The sequence below is a fragment of the Misgurnus anguillicaudatus genome, chromosome 7, assembly GCF_027580225.2.
Source record: "Misgurnus anguillicaudatus chromosome 7, ASM2758022v2, whole genome shotgun sequence".
Lineage (NCBI taxonomy): Eukaryota > Metazoa > Chordata > Actinopteri > Cypriniformes > Cobitidae > Misgurnus > Misgurnus anguillicaudatus.
In genome coordinates, this window is record NC_073343.2 from 36,671,427 (window position 1) to 36,694,302 (window position 22,876).

The 22,876-nt window shown below is 37.6% G+C and overlaps 1 protein-coding gene across 6 annotated transcripts; it reads left to right on the forward strand.

Annotated features, from left to right (window-relative positions):
* Window positions 1-1,266: 1,266 nt before the first annotated feature.
* inf2 (inverted formin 2) lies at window positions 1,267-22,837 on the forward strand. 6 transcript variants are annotated; one of them, XM_055172934.2, is made up of 23 exons: window positions 1,267-1,425; window positions 7,757-8,178; window positions 8,543-8,658; window positions 9,038-9,197; window positions 10,785-10,818; window positions 10,978-11,119; window positions 11,207-11,339; window positions 12,138-12,773; window positions 13,105-13,247; window positions 13,609-13,670; window positions 13,754-13,856; window positions 15,233-15,318; window positions 15,412-15,512; window positions 15,768-15,838; window positions 16,004-16,111; window positions 16,198-16,268; window positions 16,418-16,538; window positions 16,830-16,994; window positions 17,766-17,868; window positions 17,978-18,130; window positions 19,839-20,534; window positions 21,356-21,409; window positions 22,175-22,837. In XM_055172934.2, exons 1-22 carry the CDS (start codon window positions 1,289-1,291, stop codon window positions 21,406-21,408), a joined length of 3,816 nt encoding a protein of 1,271 aa, XP_055028909.2. In that variant the 5' UTR covers window positions 1,267-1,288; the 3' UTR covers window position 21,409; window positions 22,175-22,837. The 6 variants fall into 6 exon arrangements, with proteins under 6 accessions (XP_055028909.2, XP_055028910.2, XP_055028913.2 ...); XM_055172935.2 differs by lacking the exon at window positions 21,356-21,409; XM_055172938.2 differs by lacking the exons at window positions 19,839-20,534; window positions 21,356-21,409.
* Window positions 22,838-22,876: the final 39 nt, after the last annotated feature.

The following is a 22,876-nucleotide window of genomic DNA, read 5'->3' on the forward strand; positions in this document are numbered from 1 at the left end:
TTTGATGAAATTTCAGCGCAATTGATGAAATAGGATCGCGCAACTTTCACACGCTTTCAAAACGAAACTACGAGATCAGCCGCTTAGTTTTATCAATGAAAGGCTAAAAATAGCGCTGTTCACCGAATGTTCACGCCAGAAGTAAAAAAAGACGTAAAACTTGTGTTTAATGCCTCAGATTAGATAAATGGGCGGAGAGAAGGCGGTCGCGTGTGGCTGTTCGAACGCATTCAACCACATCTGCGTAAGTGGTTTCGACCACCTCTGGATGTGGTTGAAACTGAAAGTGGTCGAAAGTCGACTAGCTCAAAACGTATTGAACACCGTTTACACCTGGCATTAACGTCGTTCACTTGTGATCCGATCGACGAAAACACATGTTAATACCAAGTGTAAACAGCTGAACCTCATGCATGACACATAAAGGTCTCAATACACGTGCAACAGCATTCTTAAATGCAAAAGTTATTATCATGTACATTGACAACATTACTTTCTGTCAAAATTAAGGAGATTATGCTCTGTGATATTAGACTTTTGAAGTTTTTTGGAGTGTTGAAATATTTTTAAAGTTTTAGATATTTAGTATTAGTTATTCATTTAATATTGAGCATATATTTTTTATTGAACCTATACTGAATTAATAATTGGAAATATCTCTGAAATATTTATTGTTGCATAATGCCTCTGTTTTATACCATTTAAATATCAAGTATATACTGTGCAGAATAACATTAAGTAAGCCACAGTATTTGTATTATGATGATTCCCTACTGAAAAAAACTCAGAGTAACATTTTATCTTCTATTTCTTAATACATTATGTGACTTTTTGTGTCGAAATTAGACAATTTAGACAACAACAACAAATTTATGAAATGTGCAAAATAATATTTAGAATTTCTCAGACGGTGACGACTAGACAGCACTTAATGTTTGTAAGTTAATATCAGAGTATAAAGAGTGCAGAATCCTATTGAAAAATAAGCTGGTGAGCTGGTTTTAGCTGGGCTCCCAGCTTGGCTTTAACTGGTTTTGCTGGTGTAGCAACCTGGTCTAGCTGTGTTTTGGTCACTTTTTAGGATGGTAAAGCGAAACTGCATAACCAGTTGGCCCACCAGGTTTGCCAGTCTGGGGAGGATCAGATTAAATCAGCTACTGCCACCCTAAACTAACTACAACCAGCTACCAGTTTATTTGTGCTGGTCTTAGCTGAATTTTTCAGTGGTGTTGTAGTTTGATTGTTGAGTTGGACACGCCCACTATGGGGGGGAGGGGCGGAGTCAGGCATGTGTAGACACAGCAACATTTCACTCTCATCCAGCTCACGCCGAGTGTTACAAACTATCTGGAGAGACATCAGGAATGTGTTTCCTTACATCAGACCTCCAGCTTCACATCCTCAAGGACATTCAGTAGATTTCAGGTAACGTCCTCATGTTTACAACTCTAATGCATTTAGGCAAATAACGTGATTTATTAAAGCAAGACTTTTTGTCATAGAGCAAAAATCTGCTGTTTCTGAGTCAGTGGTTATGTGTATGTGGCGCTGTGGAGGAAAACTCGCCTCCATGTTTAGGAGAAGATGAGAAGATGAAGGCTTGAATTGACTGTCGGTGAAGAAACAAATGATCTTTCAGAGTATTTATTCAATAATAATCGCGTTCATGCCCCTTAAACTATTGATTATTGATCACAACATTACATAAACATGCCAAATACAATCACGTCTGTCATCTAAATCCTAACAGCTATGTATCAGATTAAACATGGCTGTGTTTTTGCGTTGAGATCGTTTATATCTCGATATAATGTAAATATAATATTTGTGCATAAGTTTGGTGTTAAATGACAGCTCATCACATGTAGAAGCAAATTATTTAAATTCAGACTAAAAGTTACTGTATCATATCTGAAAGATGATGCTATTGTAACAGAATGTAGACAACAGTTTACTTCTATGAGTGTTGAAATGGCGTTATATGGTAATGTTTACAGTAATGTAAATCAGATTTGTTTGTCATAGGCTGTGATTGTTTTAATATTGTTGGTCCGTGTGGGTGTTATAGAGAGAAAGAACAGCTGCTTGTGATCAGATGCAGAGAAAGTGTTTTTCTGTCCTTGATGTTAAGCAGATGTTGTGAGTGTCTCTGCTGCAGGACACAGCTTTATTTACTGCACCTCTTTCATTATTAAGTACATTGAAAAGCAGGATCTTGCATTCACACCCGTCTGATTTTGCTGAGTACGGATCGATATCTTCTTGATTTGTTAGAAATAGACTAAATAAAATTAGACTGAAAGTAGTTTTCTTTGCTAAATGCATGCCTGTGAAAAGTTACTGATGCAGTGCTAAGGTGCAGTGCATGGTTGGTTGCTATGACGTTGCAAGATGGTTGTTAGGGTTTGTGTGTAGTTGCTAGGTTAGCATGATATTCAGTCTTCGGTTCGGTAAACTTTTTCTCCACCAGATGCTTTGGAAAGTAACATCTTCACAATCTGAGCATCATTTATGTCTGAAGCTCACAGATACAAACAGTTACACAAGGTGTTTGTGTTAAACCTGTGACTGTAGCTCGGTAAACACTGTTAATGTGGTAATAGTTCATGTTTAAGGTGCCTGCAGAGATGCATATTTCATTTCCAAACATTATGTTTTGCTCACGTTATTTAGTTTCTGATTTTTTTTTAAAATGTGTAATTATGTGGTAATAAATAATAATAATAATGGATATAATAAAGGATGATTGAGGAGCACAAGAGAGGATTATTAATAACAGACTGTTTTCATTTTGGCACGATTCCTATTATGTTAGTTGATATTGTTTGTCAAGAGCGGTTATCAAAGGGCTGCATTTGCATCGGATGGGAAGCTGCTGTTGTTTGTCCCGTTAGATTGTGTCAAAAAAGCCTGATGCTCGGAAAATGAGGAAACTGTCGGACAGATCTGCTGAAGCTTGTAAATCAAGCATTCCTGTTACAGTAACACCCTAATGTTTGCACAACTCTTAATACATGAAATGTTTTATTGGTTTTTCATTGAAGGATTGCCAAGAATCTTTCAGCCGAAAGGAATGCAAAATCATTGTGAGATTGATTTGATGTTTACAAGAACATTGATTCTGTTGTTCAACCACAAGACTTTTACCCTTACAGGCATGTGAGACATTTGGCAGAGAAGACCACTATCACCCATTCTTCTGTTTGTTTAAAGCAAAACTAATCTCGTTGTGCGCATTAAGATGGTACAAATGTTGAATGCTCTGTTGTTTGTATTAGTTATTGGTTTCAAGGTATATCGAGGTTTTAAACAGTCAAGGTTTCAAAACCACTTAAATGTTCTGTGATACTGATGTCTCCAAGGTATGAACAAGTTTAAGTTTTCCTTCCTGTGCTGAACTCCTTCATAAACGTAATCTGTAGGAGACATAGAGGTGGAATGTGTCCAGGAAATTCCAAGCATACGGTGTAAAATTCCTTCTTGCATGAATATTTGCCTTTTCTGAGATTGTTTACAGGGCACACATGTGACTTTGTGATCGTTTTACTGAACAATATCATCATTGTGTGTTTTATGAGATTTTATACACCAAGTAAAGTTCTTCATTAAAATGTAATTTGTTATTAGGTATGTTTACATGCAACCAAATAATCCGTTTGTAATTGTATTATTGGCTCAATCGGATTGAAAAGCCTTCATGTAAACACCTTATTCAATAGGATTGAGGTCGATCCGATAAAAATTCAATCGTATTGAAAGTGGTGGCGTAGTCCGATCTGTGATCCGATCAGCAGGAGAAAAGTACTCGTGTAAACGTGTGAATCGTAAGATCATCTACAGCTTTTTATCTTCACTTTACCAGGCAGTAACTGGCATCCAAAGACGAAACGTTCATGTAACTGGAATTTCTGGAACGTTCCCAAACCTCCCAGAACAAACACATCCATAACTAAAATATCTTTTCTGTGAGGATGTTACATTTTCCTGTAGTCAAAATGTAGAAATAAATCTGATAGCACGGTTTGACATTTTGTTTCGATTTGTTCAGGTGTAAACCTTTATTGTGTAGACAGTATGGCAGTGATAATCTGTTGTGTTAAAGTGAATCAGATGGCTGATGTGTGTGTGAAGTATTTTGTTGTGTTTGTGTCTTTATATTGTGAGAAGTATTAGATAATCGGTGTGATGTTTGGAGCAGTGGAGGCTTTCGGTTTTTCGATTAAATGAACACTAAAACATAACAGTGTTACAGTACACAACAATATGAGTAGTTTGTTTGATGACCAGGACCGGATGTTTACCTTCCAGGCAGAAAGAAGGGTGAGGTTTGCCTTTCGACTTTATTAACAAAGGTTGATGCTTTCTAGTTAGTGATCACTATCTTTCAGTGAAATGTTAGTAAACCTGGTGAATAAAACATCAGGTGAATGTTTTATTGTAGATGGTGACTTTCATCTTCCCAGAAAAGTTCTAAAATTCTTCCTTCTGCTTCACATATGAGGAGGACAGACCGCTACAGATCAGCCACTCCTGGACAAACCCAAACCTGTCTGAAAACAAACACTGACTGAACGCTGACCTCACACACATTCACATCTCACTCTTCATCTGTATATGAGAGAGATTTCTGTACTGTTGGATGCAAGGTTGTGTTCTTGCACCTTAAGTCTGTGTTTACTTCATCATTTGTGCATGAAATGAGGTCTGTGTTCCAGCATGAGCGCTGACACATCTCTTGTAAAGCCGCTCCTGCCAACACTTGATGTTGAAAGTTTCTGCATGGCTGAAAATGTCAGCAGATCTCCCGGATGATTAAAAATAAGTATGAAGCAACCATCATATTTGTTTCTCACATTTGATCCTGCATGGAGAAATGTTGAAATGTGTTTGCTTTTGCAAGTCTGGACTGTTCGGTGTTTCTGCTCAGTGTGATGGTGGGTGCAGTTTCCTTCTGTTCCTCTCTTCTCGTTTCCTCTCAACGTGACCCCTTCTGATAGAGGTTATGTCCTTCCTTATGACAAATCGTATTGTATTTTTGTTCAATGACATCCTCCTTTTTCTATCCTTCATCCTCTTTATTCTATTTGAATGTGTCCCACTTTTATTATAAGGTGTGAATTTCACAAAAACACACCTAGGCATTGCAAAAGTTCTTATTGTTCGTAAAAAAGTAAATAGTAAAATGTATTTCTAATGAAAATGTGAATATGGTTTTGTGTGGTTAAAGACATACCATTTGGTTTAGTTGTGATACAGTATTGTCTATGTAGTGTTTAGCAGGGGTGAAGTCTACGGTTTAATCTCATCTGAACTAATGAGCAGACGGTTAATGGTTGCTATTATTAGACTCAACACTGTAAGCCCAGACATGTTCATTCAACTTAAAAAAGTATACTCCCTGCCCTAAACATTTGACTTTTGCTTTGCTAAACAAACAAAGTAACTTCACCTTAAATGTACTAAGATTGTTGAACAGTCAATTAAAATTTTCGTTCACTGAACGTAAAATGTCTCAACTCAGTAATACATTTTCTGTTCTACAAATAGTCCTTTAAAGGTGCCGTAAAATATAAAACTGTATTTATGTAGGCATAGATGAATAATAAAAGTTCTGTACATGGTAAAGACATATCATGAGCCTCAAACATGATTGTAAAAGAGCGCTAGAAAACAGACCAATCTCAACATAACACCAACTGTGACGTTACAGTCGAGATGTACACCCCAACATTAAATTCAGCACAATGTTCTTACAATGATAAAAACAAAGTTGTGACTGCTGAGTTAGCATTACATGCTAGTTAATGCTATAAGCTAGTTAGTGCTATACGCAGGCCCGGATTAACACAGAGTGAAGTGCCCAGGGTGACCACATTTCAAGTGCCCCCTCCCAAAAAAATTATACATTATATTCTATATATATATATATATATATATATATATATATATATATATATATATATATATATATATATATATATATATATATATATATATATATATATTATTGAACTCTAGTCATTCAGGGCTCCAGACTAACTTTTTTTATTAGGAGCACTGTAGCCCAAGACTGAAAATTTTAGGAGTGCCAGCAAAAAATTTAGGGCACACCTTAAATCAGCCTGCAATGCAATTATTCACATTTTTTCCAAAATAACTACATTACTGAAAAATACTAAATAGACTTACTTAACTCTGTGCAGTTGCTGCACATGTCATTATGCACAATTGATGAAACTTTTAGAATAGGAACTTATGAACCAAATAATCATACAACCCCCTTCACTAGGCATAAGATACATACATATACAATAAGTTATATATCCAGACAGCATACTGTAAAGAAATGAGTGGCAGGGCAATCTACATACGTTTCTCATCTTTTATCTGGTTTTCCTTAACTGGGCACTGATGTCTGAAACCTTTATTCTCATCTATAATGTTATTGGTGTTAATGTAGGCAAAAAGTTTTCCCGCTCTCTTTGTCTCTCATCTCTGCAATGTTTCATTTTAAATCTGCACCAGCGCGTCTCTTCGCGGTTCTGAGTGAGATGTGTTGACTTTACCCGGGCTGCGTAGACCCAACGGTACAATCAACTGAGCGCATGGTGACATAAAACGATATACGCGTCATGCAAATGAGCGTTTAAAACCCGATCGCGCATTCCGTCTTTTTGTCACGCACTTGTACAAGTACCTGTAAAAAAAGCATTTTGCCCGCAGTCTGGAGCCCTTGCTGCCCCCCATTGCCTGGTGCCCCAGGGCACTCGCCCAATCCCGTCTATGGATAATCCGGCCCTGGCTATATGCTAGTTAATGCTATATGCTAGCGTCTAGGCTGAAATTCTACTATTGACGTTATAGTTACGTTTTGCAGGTCCATACTGAAAAAAACACAAACTTACCACTCAGAAACGTCCATTAACAATCTCCAAACAACTGATTATTCCTCAAAATCTGTATCTTTATCTGATAAACATAAGATCTGTTTACACACACACACACACAGAGCTACTGAAGGAGCTGCTCTGAGAACGGCCAATCAGAGCAGAGCTCAACATTATTATTCATGACCCTTTCAAATAAGGTAATAATAGACCATTTCTTTCTAAGACAAATCCTAGGGTTGTAAATGGACTCTGGATCATTTTTGCACAGATTTAATTTAACAGATTATAACAAAGAGGCCACCTTGCAAAGCAAATGTAACTCCAAGTAAAGCAAAGCCATCAAATTATTGTTATCACACAGAGACCTCAACACTTTACACAGAAATCTCAATGACGTGACAGTAATCAAATCTCGCAATGAGCTCTTAACTTCACCACAAAAATAATAACCAACAATCATAATAAAAACAGCTGCAGTAGTATGAATAAAAACAGCAAAAACAACCCTCATATAACAGTAGCAGTATAATTTATGCACGCTGCAATCCATCATGGCTGAAATGTTCAAATCCACAGATTTAAATAAGCTAAAATAAGTTAATTCAACTTAAAAAGTCTTGTTGAATGAAAGAAATCATGCATTAAACTAAAACTCTTGTGTAATGGAGGGTATATTTCATGTACTTATTCATTTGGGTTAAAACAAAATCAGGGTTAACATGGCAACCATTGTGCTCTTGATCAAGACCCTCAGTTTGCTGTAACTACTTGTGTAATGTACACCGCCCTCAAAGTTGTGACAACGACTTGTTTTACCAAATAAAAGTATTTCATTATAACCCTTCTCTCTGTTTCTAACTTCACAGAATCTTCCTCATCTTCATCATCATGTCTGTAAAGACAGACGTAACCCCTAATAAATGGGCGATGGTGAGAGGTCGACTCGGCTCGTCTCAAGACTCCGACACTTCGCAGGATGCCAACCTGGAGAACGCAGACGCAGAACTCTGCATCCGTCTGCTGCAGGTGCCCTCCGTGGTCAACTACTCCGGTCTGAAGAAACGTTTGGAGAGGAGCGACCAGGTCTGGATGGTGCAGTTTCTGGAGCTCTCCGGACTGGACCTGCTCCTGGAGGCTCTGGACCGGCTGTCGGGTCGAGGCTGCTCTCGAATCTCAGACGCTCTGCTGCAGCTGACCTGCGTTAACTGCGTGAAAGCCGTCATGAACTCCTCAGCTGGGATTCACTTCATCATTGACAATGAGGGTTACGTGCGCAAACTATCTCAGGGTAAATCCACTCTTTATGTCCTTTAGAATCAAGATGCAGAACTACAAGAAAAGATTTTGATTTGATGATATGGTGAGTAAATAGTGAAAGATATGCAATATCCAAAGCCGTTTACTTTTCTTAGACTAAGAGGTCAGGATAGATTTGAGAACGCACATTCCCGTTGAGCAGAGCAGCGGTCATGGTATCTGCATTGCTCAACATTGTTCACACCTATCACATGCTTAGCTGTTTTTTTAGCCATGAGAAGTACAAAGTTCACATTACGTCCCCCAAAATCCTAACACATCCCATCAGTAAAGACGGAGGAAACGCATGGAGGAAAAAGCTAACAATGCGGTGGTACCTTTCCTCTTTCTTCCAGCTCTGGACACCTCCAACACGATGGTGAAGAAGCAGGTATTTGAGCTGCTGGCGGCCCTCAGCATGTTCTCTTCAGAAGGACACAGACTGGCTCTGGATGCCCTCGAACATTACAAGGCAAGTGTCTCTTAAACATACCGTACACAAGTGTGCACAGTTACTGTTTATGCACATTTAAGGGCTTCTGTGAATCTAAAGTTATTGATTTTAAGTCACAAAGCAGCAAATTTGAACCTTTAAACTTTATTGAAATATACTCAGTGAGTTGTTGTTTTGGTGAAGTGTGCCTTTTTTCTGTATTACATGACTTCATATCATCTCAGCTTGAGTCAAAAAGAGATTTATGGCCTGATTTTTCCCAAAAACATAAACACTGATTTTATGTCATGAGTTTGTTGGATTATTTGTTAGATCAGTGAGAGGTGTTTGAAAGCAGATATTTTGATGATGTTCAGATGACAACATTACTGATGATGTGAGTTGTTTTCTCTTAAAGTCTGTAAAGATTCAACAGTATCGCTTCAGTGTGGTTATGAATGAGCTCCAGACTACAGATAATGTGCCTTATATGGTGACTCTTCTGAGCGTCATCAACGCCTTCATCTTCAGCATCGATGACCTGCGTCAGAGAGACAAGATGCGCAAGGAGTTTATTGGTATGTTCAAATAAACAGAAATCTTTTGGGTGGCTACACTTGACATATACTATATATATTTAACATGTATTGTACCACGGGCAGTGGCAGCCGGTGACTTCTTTTTTCAAGGGCGCTCGATTAGCCCTTAATTTGTGTGGTACATAATTTCAAAAAACTTGTTCTGCGCATCGAGAGATCGTGTGTGCATCATGTGTCTTGTCAAAATAAGTGCCTGCTGCACATGCATCTAAAGGGTTTATTACCAGATACTCACAGAAGCCGTTTCTCAATACCAAGTACGCCAAACTCGGACTTGTGTCCTTCGTAGTTCGAATTTGCAAGTTCAGACTCGGAAGAACGAACTTCTGACGCGAAATGCATTCTGGTAAACTTCGCTGTCATAAGTCCACACAAGTCTCCTCTGATGCATCCTCGATAAAATGGGCGGATCAAGAACACATCCGGGGATTTTATGTGAACTTGGGCTTGATGCGAACTTTGAATTGGAACAGTACTTGGGCCGCGACTGATGACGTTTCACAAGTCCACAAGAACACAAGTACAGACAAGAACGCATATTGAGAAACGGCTATAATCTCATGCCTAATCAGAGTTTAGTGTTAAGGGAGTGTCTTTTGTGTATTTTGTAAACTTAAGCGTCTCTTTTATCATAAACGGTTTTGAGACGTGTGCAGCAGACACTTATTTTGCAAAACACGTGCTGCACATCACACAGCAAACATATATTTTGAAACCACAAGCAACACACATGACACTCCAAAGACATATTTTGAATTTGCGCACCTCGGATGAGCAGTCACGAGCTGCCACTGAGCACGGAGCTGTTGAATGCTTTATTCTGATTGGTTGAGAAATGTTCCACAGGTATGCATTATTTTTTGACAAACGCACACCTGACCTTTAAGATGTCTAAAAATAACCATCAGAGCAATTTCTAAGAGGAATAATTGACTCCAGTCCTTTAAATTGTTTCAAAATAATCCTCTTTTCATCGTGCCGCATTACCACCTTGGTTGTGCATTATTTTACAATAATTAAACAGCCCGTCATCAGTTATTAATTATGTAAACTACATTGTTTTACATATTGTCAGATAATCCCTCATGTATTTGACTGGTAGTATATATCAAAAATATTCACATTGTAAGTCAGTTAAGTTCTCAGAAAATTAATAGAATTACTTTCATTTTGTCATTTTTGCTCCAGTTTTGTTTAAAAATCTAAAAATGACTGGAAAAACAATATTTATGAAATAAAGTGGTGACATAAATGATTTGTAGTTCATGTGGTTACACACAGAAGATAAACAGAAGGTTAAGTTTATGTTTGCATGGTGGGATATATCATACAGACATTATACAGAAAAATCACACCTGTGTGCATACTATATAATGTAAAAGTAGTATGCATAGTATGCCAGTGTGCTATTCCAGACACAGCCACTGGAGTGATGATCATGTCTTAACTGTGTTCACCTGTGCTGTCAAGTTACCTGTGTTATGTCTAATCTGAGCTTTCTAACGCACAGTAGTGGAATAGTTTGTGTCTTAATTCATGGATATTAAATTAATTTTTCTCCACCAGGATTACAGCTGCTTCAGCTACTGCCAAAGCTAAGGTAATCTTAATTTGAATTCATTTAAGTGTGAAATATTATCTCCCGAAGAACTGCAAACTAACAAAGAAATGAATTTGACAATTTTACTGAAGGACAAATATCTGTGTGTTGTTCTTCACAAGTAGTGTGTGTGTATGTGTTTGTGTGTGTGTGTGTTAGGGAAGAGGATGATGAAGACTTGATCATTCAGTGTGAGGCGTTTGAAGAAGCCATGTCTGACGATGAGGAGGAGCTCCTGAGGGTTTATGGTGGGATTGACATGAGTGACCCTCAGGAGGTTTTTACATCACTCTTCAATAAAGTGAGTGTTGTATACTGTCACTCATCTCTGGAGATCGTTGTTTTTGAGGATATATGACCTACAGTTTCTCATCTCATGTGTTTGTAGGTTAGCAGTTTCCCATCATCCCTACAGCTGTTGTCTATATTACAAGCATTACTGCTGTTGGATCCTGAGCGAGTGGATATCTGGCAGGCTCTGGAGATTCTTAGTAACCGAGCCATTATGATAGCACAGACCTCTGAGTTCTTCTTCATTGATCACTTTGTCCTTTAGTATGAGGATCAGCTACAGTATGGGCTTACCAAAGCTTGGTAATGTCATTTACCATGTGTCCAGGGTAAATAAAGAGTAAAATGTTATGATTCCATCACTGAACCATCACATCAAATGAGATTGAATAAAGTACCAGAGTTTATCTAATCCAGTTTTTGGCAGCTTAGTTAAGACTTAAGTTGAGAAAAAATGTTCAGTTTGGTGTTTAATTAAGAAATGTGATGCTATAGTAGTCTGAATGTCTTACTTTGTTAAATCTTTAGACCACATTTCTCTACGAGAACTTCAGCTTTCAACCACAGAGCTGAAGCATCAATAAGTTCATGATGCTCTTCTGTGGAAACATTCAAAAGTTTCCATTGATCTGGTTGTTTTGTGGTTAAATTAATAAATAGTAGTGATTGAAATTAGTTTTTCAGAATTTTGTCCTGTAAGACAACTTGTGTGTTGCCAAACTGCTCATGAGAATGTGAACCTTGACAGAAAAATCACTTTTTTAAATTGCTTTTATTTTAAGTGTCTGCTAAAGTGTTTGTGTGATACATTTTTAATTTTTTCAGTTGGTTAACAATTACATTTTATACTCTTGCATTTGGTAGACGCTTTTAACATGCAGTGCATTCAGATGTGTTGATCAGTACATGTTCCCAGTTTTGGTAATATGTTGGGTTGCCATCTGAAGTCCATTAATGAATCTGAAGTTAATAATCACCACTTCTAAGATTCCAATAACTGAATTTATTCTTTGATGTATTTGTTTTAGCTGAGATGGAATCATGTGAGAAGATACTGAAGCGCCTCGTCTTTGCAAAGGAATCGTCCAACAGTTCTTTTGAGGTTGATAATCGTGTGCACCGCAAAAAGAATCAAGCCATTCAGACTGAGATGAATGATGAAAAACTACAATGTTCCTGCAGATCAACCAGTCAGGAACCACCAAGCAAGATTTCAACACCACCAACCTCTCTACCCAGTGTGGGTTCTGCTGTCATCTCAACAGTGCCTTTAAAAACAGGAGCTGTGCCACCACCACCACCACCACCACCACCTCCTCCTCTTCCAGGAATGGGTTCAGGAGTTCCTCCTCCGCCACCACCTCCTCCTCTTCCAGGGATGAGCTTTGGAGGTCCTCCCCCTCCTCCTCCTCTTCCAGGGATGGGTACAGGAGGTCCTCCTCCACCTCCTCCACTGCCTGGATTAGGATGTCCACCCCCACCACCTCCACCAGGTTCTGGTCCACCGTGCCCTCCTCCTCCTCCAGGTATGGGGGATGTGATTGTTGCAAAGAATTTCCAGGCTCTTGGGCATTGTTACAGCATGCCTGTGAAGAGTGGGCCCTATCCAACCCTACGAATGAAGAAACTCAACTGGCAGAAACTGAATTCCAGAGCGGTTACGGGTGAGATATCGCACTTATCAAAACCAAACAGCATGTAAGGGCATCTTAGACAAAACCAGTGAAGCAGTTTATTATCTGACGTGTGTATAATCAATCCTCTATCTTCTATGATGATCACCTTTTTTTTTATCTACTTCAAATCTCTTCCTGCATGTTAACATAGCTTTTTAGACATTGCTTACTGTTGGCTCTTTATGAGTAATGCTTTCTCATTTGGATAAATAGTCTGCTAAATGAGGTAATGTAGGTGTGTCTGATAGAATCAAAGTTCATATGAGGATTAAAGGTTGTAAGTGACCCATCTCACATAATTGTTGTGGTTGTTTTATAGATGGTGCTTCGATGTGGTCATCGGTTCCAGCTGATTCTCCGTTAGAGCCGAATTACAGCAGCATTGAACAGCTCTTCTGTCTGCCGGTGTCTGAACCCAAAGACAAGAGCACTGTCGCTCCAACCAGAAAAGAAACCAAAGAGGTTTAATAATCTTTATATAAATATATCCTGCAAATCGACTTTCTTTTTAAATGGAGCCCAGTTGAATTCTTTAATGGGTGTCTGGATTAATGCGGATGTTTGCGTGATGGGACTTGATTTAGCTATTTGGGAAGGTCTGTAACTGGGAATTGTTTAAGGATTTGTATGACAGTTGAAATTAAAGAGATTTATAATGACAGCCAGATAAAAGGAAAAGCTTTAGGTGGAGCAGGTTACTCAAAATGAATAACACATTCTGATGAAAAGCTTATTTCTTAAGAACTACATGCAGGTGTGATTTGTAGAATACACCATAAAGATTTATTGAAATATGATTCAAGCTTAACTTTCTTTTTTTCAGATATCCTTTATTGATGCCAAAAAGAATTTGAATCTGAATATATTCCTTAAACAGTTCAAGTGGTAAGATCCTGAACAAAAAAAAAAACTTCAAAACGTAATATTTTAACTGGACCTTCATAGATGTTTGGTTGTCTTCTGAACAGCTCTCATGAAGACTTTGTGATGATGGTGCAGAAAGGCGATTGCTCTAAATTTGATGTGGAATCCCTGAAACAGCTTCTCAAACTACTTCCAGAAAAACATGAGGTTTGTTTTCAGCTCTGAGTGTGTCATTCATGCACCACTAGGTAGGGATGCACCAAATGTACGGAAACCGAAATGATTTGGCCGAAAATAGCAAAAAACAAATTTTTGGTGTTCGGCCGAACAAGTGAAAAGACAGAATAAATTGTACCGAACAATGAGGTCTTTGACGACGAGTAGACCATTTCAAAAGATGTAAACAATACTGGTCCAGAAGCACTTCCTGTTTCAGTTTTTTAACATTAGATAAACGTTGGGATAAAAAACAACCAACAGAACATATAGAACTGAATCAAAAAATTAAATGAACATCTTAAAGATAATGAAATATGTGAAATAAAAAACAGTCACAAACTAAAACAGGAAGTATTTCTGGACCAGTAGTGTTTACATCTTCTGAAATGGTCTATAGCAACTAGCGGAGAATGACAGACGCAAATGCAGCAAACATGTTGGTAAAAGCATATCAAAGTGTCTGAGAAAGATGCAAAAACATACAGCATTACAAGTTTTATTTATCATTTAAAAGCAAGACATCCTGAACAGCATGAAGCGTATGAGAAAGACACAGCAGCGGTGATCCTGGGTATCTGCTGAATGCACAAGCACAGAAAACAAGAGACTTTAGACTCTCGTCATAGAACAACAAAGAGTGTCAGCAGTATGTAATAAAAAATTCCTTAAATCAGTAAAGTGCTACAATGACAAACACGCTTTTATTAAACAAAAAATAAAACAAAATTAATTAATTAAAAACTTCCTCTGTCATGCTCCTGTCAACTTTGCAGCCATCTCTCTCTCTCTTTGCTCGTGCTTGACCGTGCAAGCAGGTTCGCGTCTGCTGCTTAACATACAGTGCTATATAAGCATTGTTGCAAGTTTCTTAAGGCAGAGTAATGAATTGGTTGTTTGCATTTTGTGCAGGGATGAAGATCAGATTAATATCCGTTTAGCTAAGACTCATTTATGTGGTTGAATGTAAATTTTTAACAAGTCTAACTATATAGCTATCTGATCAGAGTGACCAGATGTAAAAGGCCTATAATAACTGCTGGAATGTTAAAATTTCAGTGTTAAATAATGTGAAATAAATGTAAGAAGGACATGAAAATGTAACTTGTGCAATGGTGAAATGGAGAAAATTGGCAAAATAATTCAATTGTGTTTGATTGTTCGGTCTTCGGCCAAGAATTTTCCTTTCGGTGCATCCCTACTACTAGAGTCAACGAACACAATCTGATCTTTATTCAGTCTAGGCAGGCCGGACGGATTAACAGATCTGTGTGTTTGAAATCATCAGTCTGACCCTTATACTGTGGTTAAACTGAGATTTAATAAAGTACTTTAACATCTAACACCTTTTAATTATATTTCTCTAGATCGACAACTTGAAGTCATTTCAAGGAGATCTAGACAAGCTGGCCAGTGTTGACCGGTTTTACCTCTTACTTTTGGCTGTACCATGGTAATATTACATGTGACCTGTTGAAGTATTTTAAAGTCATGAAGATGTGATGATATACTGATGAACGTGTGTTGTGTTTGTGTTTGTGATCAGTTATCAGCTGAGAATTGAATGCATGTTATTGTGTGAAGAGACTCAATCTACACTGGAGATCCTGAAGCCTAAAGTTCAGCTGTTGGAGTCGGGCTGTGAGAGTGAGTTTATGTCTGATCTGATCTCTAATCTGTCAGCTGGTTCCTGTACAACCTGAAGTCAACTACATCAACATAATGCTGTTATTGTGAATGACTCATTTTTAATAAGTATTTTGAAAGATCTTTCTTCATTGTGTTTATATTCATGACCATCCATGCAGAGTAGTCATTGAATGTGTTAATATAACTCTGTCTCTGTTACAATGTTTACCACAGTAAATGAATGAATGTTGAAGATGTGCGTTTCTCCTGTAGGTCTCAGACAAAGCTCTCTGCTGCCCAGTTTCTGTAAGCTTATCCTTGATGTCGGAAACTTTCTCAATTATGTAAGACGCTCAACGATCATACTCTTTATTATTGCTCAGTTGAAATGATTTAATTTGGTAACATTGGGATCAGTGGTTTGCTGGTCAGTTTGTGAGTGTTTGGTAATTTTGGCCAGCTTGACACTGAATTAGTTCCTCATCTAATAAACTTTTCCTTTTTTTCAGGGAAGTCACACAGGAAATGCTGAAGGATTCAAGATTGGTTCCCTATTGAAACTCACTGAAACTAAAGCAAACAAGAGTCGCATCACTCTCTTACATCACATACTGGAGGTGCTGACTGTGACATCACTGTTTTAACATTCATCCTTTCATCTTCTCATTATAAACGAGGAAGATAACATTGCTGTGTTTTTTAGGAAGCAGAATTAAACCACCCAGAGCTGCTGAATCTTCCAGATGATATTGAGGCCTGTGAGAGAGCTGCTGGGTAAATACAATTCAACACGCTGTTGTTGTGTACTGTGAATAGTTGTTTCATAAGAGAGTGTGTGTGTCACAAGATTAGCTTTGTCATTTTCAGTCTGAACTGGTTCTGTGTTTTCTCTCTTTCTCTCTCTCTCTCTCTCTCACTCTCAGTATAAATCTGGACTCAATCCAGGCCGAGACATCTGGGCTTCTGAAACGGTTGAGAGATGCTGAGAAGAAAGTTTCCTCTTCAGTTGATGATGTCAGAGATCAGTTCACAGGACTCATTCAGGTACAAACATTCAGAATTCAACCTTCATGTGTGAAGGTATAAGAGACCGAACGGCCACATCTGACCTCATTTCTGATCGCCAACGCATGTGAGAGTGAATCAGAAAGTGTTTGTGGAGTAAATGTGTGCATGATGATGTGATAGGCTGATGCTCATCTTCAGTAAAACATGCTACTTTATTTAATTCAGTGTTTGACCGGTGACTGAATGATAAATATGCATGAGGTCAGAAAGTTGTGTATGTGTAGAATTGAGTCTAAATGACTTGATGTTCTTGTGATGTTCCTGCAGAAGAACCTGATAGCGTGTGAAGCTCTTGAGGAGCGTTTTACTCGTCTAGAAAAGAGGAAGAGTGATCTGGCTCAGTATTTCTGTGAAGATGCTTCTCAGCTCTCGCTTGAGGAACTCTTCAGTAACATCAAGATTTTCCGTGTGCTCTTCGTCAAAGCACTGAAGGTCAGTCATCTGCTTCAACCCAAAATTAACTTAATAACGCCAAGATTGCTTCTGATATAAATACACTTGTGCTGGATAGTAGTCAGTACTAGGGATCAACAAATCAATATCTTTGTACATACCAGGGATTTGCAAATAGAGCAATGATTTGCAATAACTGACCATTTTACAGAATAACTCTACTTTCATAAAAATCCAGATAATTTACTCACCTCCATCTCATCCAAGATGTTTGTCTTTTTTGTTTAGTTGAGAAGATATTAAGTTGTTTGAGTAAAACATTCCAGGATTTTTCTCCATATAGTGGACTTTAGTGGACCTCAACAGTTTACAGTTTCAATGCGGCTTCAAAGGACTGTAAACGATCCCAACCAAGACATAAGGGTCTTATCTAGCAAAACGATTGTCATTTTTTTTGCAAAAAACCATAAAAAGTAAAGTAAACCTTTTAAAGTACAATTTCTCGTCTTGCACTAGCAGTGTGATGTGCCAGCATGACCTTACGTATTACCTAATCATGTGGTAAGGGCGTATGACCCCTGTATTAATTTAATTTTAACGTGAAGCATTATCATATCACATTGCATTTTTAGCAAGTTTTTATTTATTGTCTTTTTTTGTTTTAAATCAACCAATCTTAACCTTACGGTGCACTCTGTATACCCTAGCAAGCACATAGCAACGGTTCATCAGCATCCCCCAATGTTAAAATCTATCTGATTATCATGAACAGAGTTACTGTGACTGATGTTATTTTGTTTCTTCTTGTAGGAAAACAAGATTCGAAAAGAACAAGCTGCTAAAGCGGAGAAGCGCAAACAGCAGCTGGCGGAGGAGGATTCTAAGAGACAGAAAGGAGAAGATGGAAAGATTAGTGAGTTATTTCATTAACCAATCATGTGTCTGCGCTTCCTCAGAAGAAAAACAAATCAATCTTCAGTTATTAAAGCGCACAAGTGAGTGTTATATTTCTGTACCTCCAGTCAAACGAGGACCTCCGCCTCCGGAGGACGGCTGTATCATTGACCAGCTGTTGGCGGATATAAGAAAGGGTTTCCATCTGAGAAAGACTCGTCCCAGGTGCGAAATGGAAAGTGCGTCTTCTAGTGAAATTCATAGGGATACGGGAGAGCCTGGTAAGACATGAGGCTGTCAGACTCTCCACAGAAGTCTCAAACGCATCCGTTTCCTCCGGCTGTGTTGAGGTCATATCAATCCTGTTACTCTTCAATCTTTCAAATTAGAGTTCAATATATTATAAAAGTAAAAATGTTTGACACACATACAGATCATAAATTGATGCATCACAGCACAGTTTCACACTGATCAGAAGATGATTTCTGTCTGATGACAATATAATACAGTTCTATAGAGAGAGAGAGTAAAGTGTGGGATAGTTTAAACTACTAAACCCCCCACAGCAAACCTATTTAACTAAAATTAACTCAACAGAGCTGTCAATCATTCCACATGTCAGGAAGACATTTACTGTTGTCAGTATTTAAACTTTCATTATAAATCAAGATGACACAGAATGATATGACCCCTTTAAAGAGCGACTGTGTTGTCGTCCACTCACATTTAAAATCATTGCTGGACATGAAAAGGAGCGTTTGAACTTCTGGGGTTTGAGCCTGTTTGTTCACTTCCTGCCTGCTGGACCAATAGGAGGCTTTGCTGCTCACGACTCATCTACGTGTTAAAGCTTTTCAGCAAAGTCTGAAACCGCAAACGTGCATGTAAATAAATATAAATTAGTAGGGGTGTCCCCGAATAAAGATTTAAATATTCGAATCAGGATTGTCGAATCTTGCCTATGGTCGACTGATAGTCGGATCATCTGTGTGTGTGCATGGGTTGGGGACCAGACAAGGTAGTCAACAAATGGATAACTTTTATTTCTTTCAAAGTAATCATGACCAAAAAACAACAACAAATGACATACAATTCGGGATTGGTACAGTAAATGATTCCTTAAACGTTAACTTGATGGTCACTACTGATTCTTATATCATTTGTTTCAGGAATAATTTGAAAGTGAACATTTACCATAATATTAAATCACGAGAGACAATCCTGTCAGGCATAAATAGATATCATACCTATAAAAATACATATAAAAACATATAAAGATTTTTGTATCATCACTTAAATTCCAGGAACAGCTTACCTGTTGTGTAGCTCAACTTCTGACCACCCTGTTTTAAATACATTTAAAAAAATACATATGCTTGTCAAAAAAATTATCCTAAATAAAATCTTAAATGATACGCATTCGGCTAAATTGCATGTGCCAGCACGCAACAGCGCAACATCAATACATTGAAAAGCAATCCAACATTTACAGACTTAAATTAGATTAGAATTTACCTTAATAATAAAGAAATAAATAAAAAAGTCAGAATCAAGTAAGGTGCAGAACATGTGCAAAATGCCTTAAGTGCAGGGGGACAAAACACAAGCCACAAATAGTTAAATCGAAGATAAAAATATTTATTGAAAGCTACTTTTTTACACATTATTTAATATCAGATAATATGCACCCTTATATTGCCAAAACTGAATGATCCTCATTTCTGCGACGATTCCACCGTGAAACATTGAATCTTCGGCTATTCGCGGTCACCCCTATTAATTAGAAACATGAAAACATTATTGCTCATCACTCATCGCAGAGCATTTCATTGTAGAAAAGTGATTTTTTTTTTATTGGTACAAAAAGTGGTGGTTTTGTTAAGCATAATGCTTCTGCGCTTTTGCTGCTTGCTGTCATGTCCATTTCTCAACTCAACTCAAAAGTATAGCGTTGATGAAACAAATCGATTTCTTCTCGTTCTGATGCAGCAAGTGTCATGTCTGTAGAAGAAGCTGGCTCATCTGCCCTCGGAGCATCTCCAACAGTACAAGATTCTACTCAAGAAGATCCGGTCAAAGATTTCGTCTTCAGTCCCAGAGGTGAACACATATCGCCGGGTGACGGTGAGTCAGAGACTTGCTCCAGAGACGTACGGGAGATCCAGTCACCTGAAATCACGACCACAGACATCAACACACAGCACAACCCCTCTGTGAGCACTCAATCTGAGGAAAACACTTCATCATCATCATCATCAGCTCAGGACAATACCAATGTAAATCAGACTGATCCATTACCCAGGTGCCTTACGCCAAAAAATACAGATCAACCAGATGAAAACCATAATGGGAATAATATCCGAGCAACAGGAGAGGATTTAAATGCAAATCCAATAAAGACGCCTGACCCTTTAAATTCAGCTGCTTATGTGGACTCATGTCTTAATGGCGGCTGTGAAAATAATGACTCTATAAAAGAAAATAATGAAGAGCAAGTGGATGAAGCACTGCAGTCCCGTGATGATCGTGTAGACTGCAATGGAAACGAGTCGACTGAAATCACTGTTGAAACGCAGCGGTCGCATGATGAACTAGATGGAGAGCGCTCACAAACTCCGCCCAGTCCTGCTGTGAAAGCTGAAAATAATAAACGTTTCTTTCAAAGAAACAAAAAAAGCAGTGAAGGTAATCCATTTCTATATCTAATAAAAGTCGTATTGTTCAGCACTGGTGTTTGAAACCCAAAGTGTCTTTTTCTTTAAAAACACTAAATATAGTAATAAATACATTAAATATGTCCAGATGAACTGCTGGGATGTTTCTGGAAAACATGTTCAGGTCATATTTTACCCTACATCAAGGGCTGGTTTTCCAGACAGGGCTTATCCTAAATTAGTCCCAGACTAAAATGCATGTTTGAGCTGCCTTAATTTAAAAACACCTTGCATTGACGCGTCTTATCAATGCCATTGTTTTGTCTCAAAATGCAAAACAGTAAAGTTATTTTTTTCTAAGTTATGTTTGTAAAAACTACTTAAAAACTTTCTAGTTCTAGTTCTGCATTAATCTAAACCATGTCTGGGAAACTGCTCCCAGAAGAAATAAACATTTTCCTTAAAGTATGACAACTTTTTTAATATAATTTTATTCATTTTTTAAGATTTTTTTGTCGAGTTGTGGCATCATAGATGAAGAAAATCTTATTGGTCTTAATTTTCTATTTCTGTGGTGTTTTGGGTGAAATATGACAGACATGTTCATGAGAGGTTTTAAAACCATTCATCCCATACGCATCTCCTCATCAAGTTAATGGATCGTCATTCTTCACTTTTTATGACGGTCCCATTCAACTTTTAATTATCGTCAATACGAACAAGAGTTTGTCTTCATTGCTGTCATATATCTGTGTGAGGTTAACATCAACCTTGCACTGATGTCATGTTCTGCAGACCCATTAAATGTCAATGGTTCCTTTAGCGTTTGTCTTTTTCTTTAACCCTTTAAAGTGGAGGGTAACAGAAGGAATGGCCGCAGTAAAAAGGCGTGTGTTTTACAGTAAGGTAGGTCAACATCTCGCTGCCAAACTAACAGAGCGTCCGTTTAAACCCGTCTAAGTCATGTCTACTGTAACTAGACCTTTCTGCTCACCAACATGTTCATGACTTGTGACATAAACTTCTAAACGTTGGGATTTTATTGGATTTGGGGCATTCATTTTTGTAAACTACATTAAATCATGTTTACATGTTCAGTGTCTTTAACATATTAATCATTTCATGTCTTGATCATAACTGATTCAGATCTAACAAATGTCTTTATGGTCTTACAAAATGTTGCCTGTTTGTGATTTTAACCTGCTTCTCGTCAATGATCTCTGTCCTGAATTATATTGATATGATTTGTAATGATTTTCTTATGAAGTTCAATTCAGCAGTGAAACTATAATGAAACAGTGAGTTGTTTCTGACTGTATGTAAGGCAGTTGATGAATGTAAAGATCTGAAGGATGCTGCTGTTATGACCTTTGACCTTTGTGTCTGACATTCCTGTGTCTTCTGTATCGTGACTTTAATCTGTATGTCTGAAGAATGAAAGATAAGCAAAGTAAATATTTGTGTAATGGGTCAGAATGAAAACTTGTCATGCTCATCTTGTGGTAACAAAAAACTTCCTGTAAGTTGTTTTTTGAGCTGATGAGTGTCATGATGCTTTATCTCCCTAATGATGCCTGAACTGAAGGCTTTCTTAAAATTTCTTCATGATATCCGGGTTTCAGTCTAAAGATTGGTTTGTAGTTTAATTGTTTTTTTTTTCTCACACTGCAGGAAAATTGAGGAAAAAGAAGCTCAAAGGCAGAAGGAAATGTTGAGCGTGTTCCTCCAGTGATTCTTCTTTAAATCTCCGGAAGCCAACAGACTGACCTGAGATCAGCACACCACACACACACACACAATCTGCACTTTATACAGTGGAGGACCAATTTATGGCGTGCTTACGAGAAATACACATTGTGTATTTGTGTTTGGTTTAACAAAATGTGTATTTTTAAATGCAAATTTTGACCTAACTTTATTTTAAATATTTGCACACCATAAGATAAGTTTGATACACAAGAATTGTTTACATGCATTACAGTATTTAGGATTGTAAAGAGTTGAATGTAGAGAATAATCATTAATAATCATGGATTATAGCTGTGTTTTTACAAAACCTTTAACATGCTTTGCTACTGTACTGTTTACTAATAATATTGCTCTGAATGTAAACTTTATACGTTATGAATATTTTGGTATTACCAATTAAAGTATTAGTTTGTATAAGTTCTAAAATATTAATGTAATAAAAATGTCTAACAAACATTATTAGGATTTCTGGTGGATTATAAAACCAGTCTTGTGTGAGTTTCTTATGGATGTCATTGTGTATTTCATGCCTAACAAGAATATGCTCAATTTATAAATTATATAAATAAAAACGTGCAAATGATATTGGTTGAGGTTTGTGTTCGTGCATGTTGTTGATTTTAA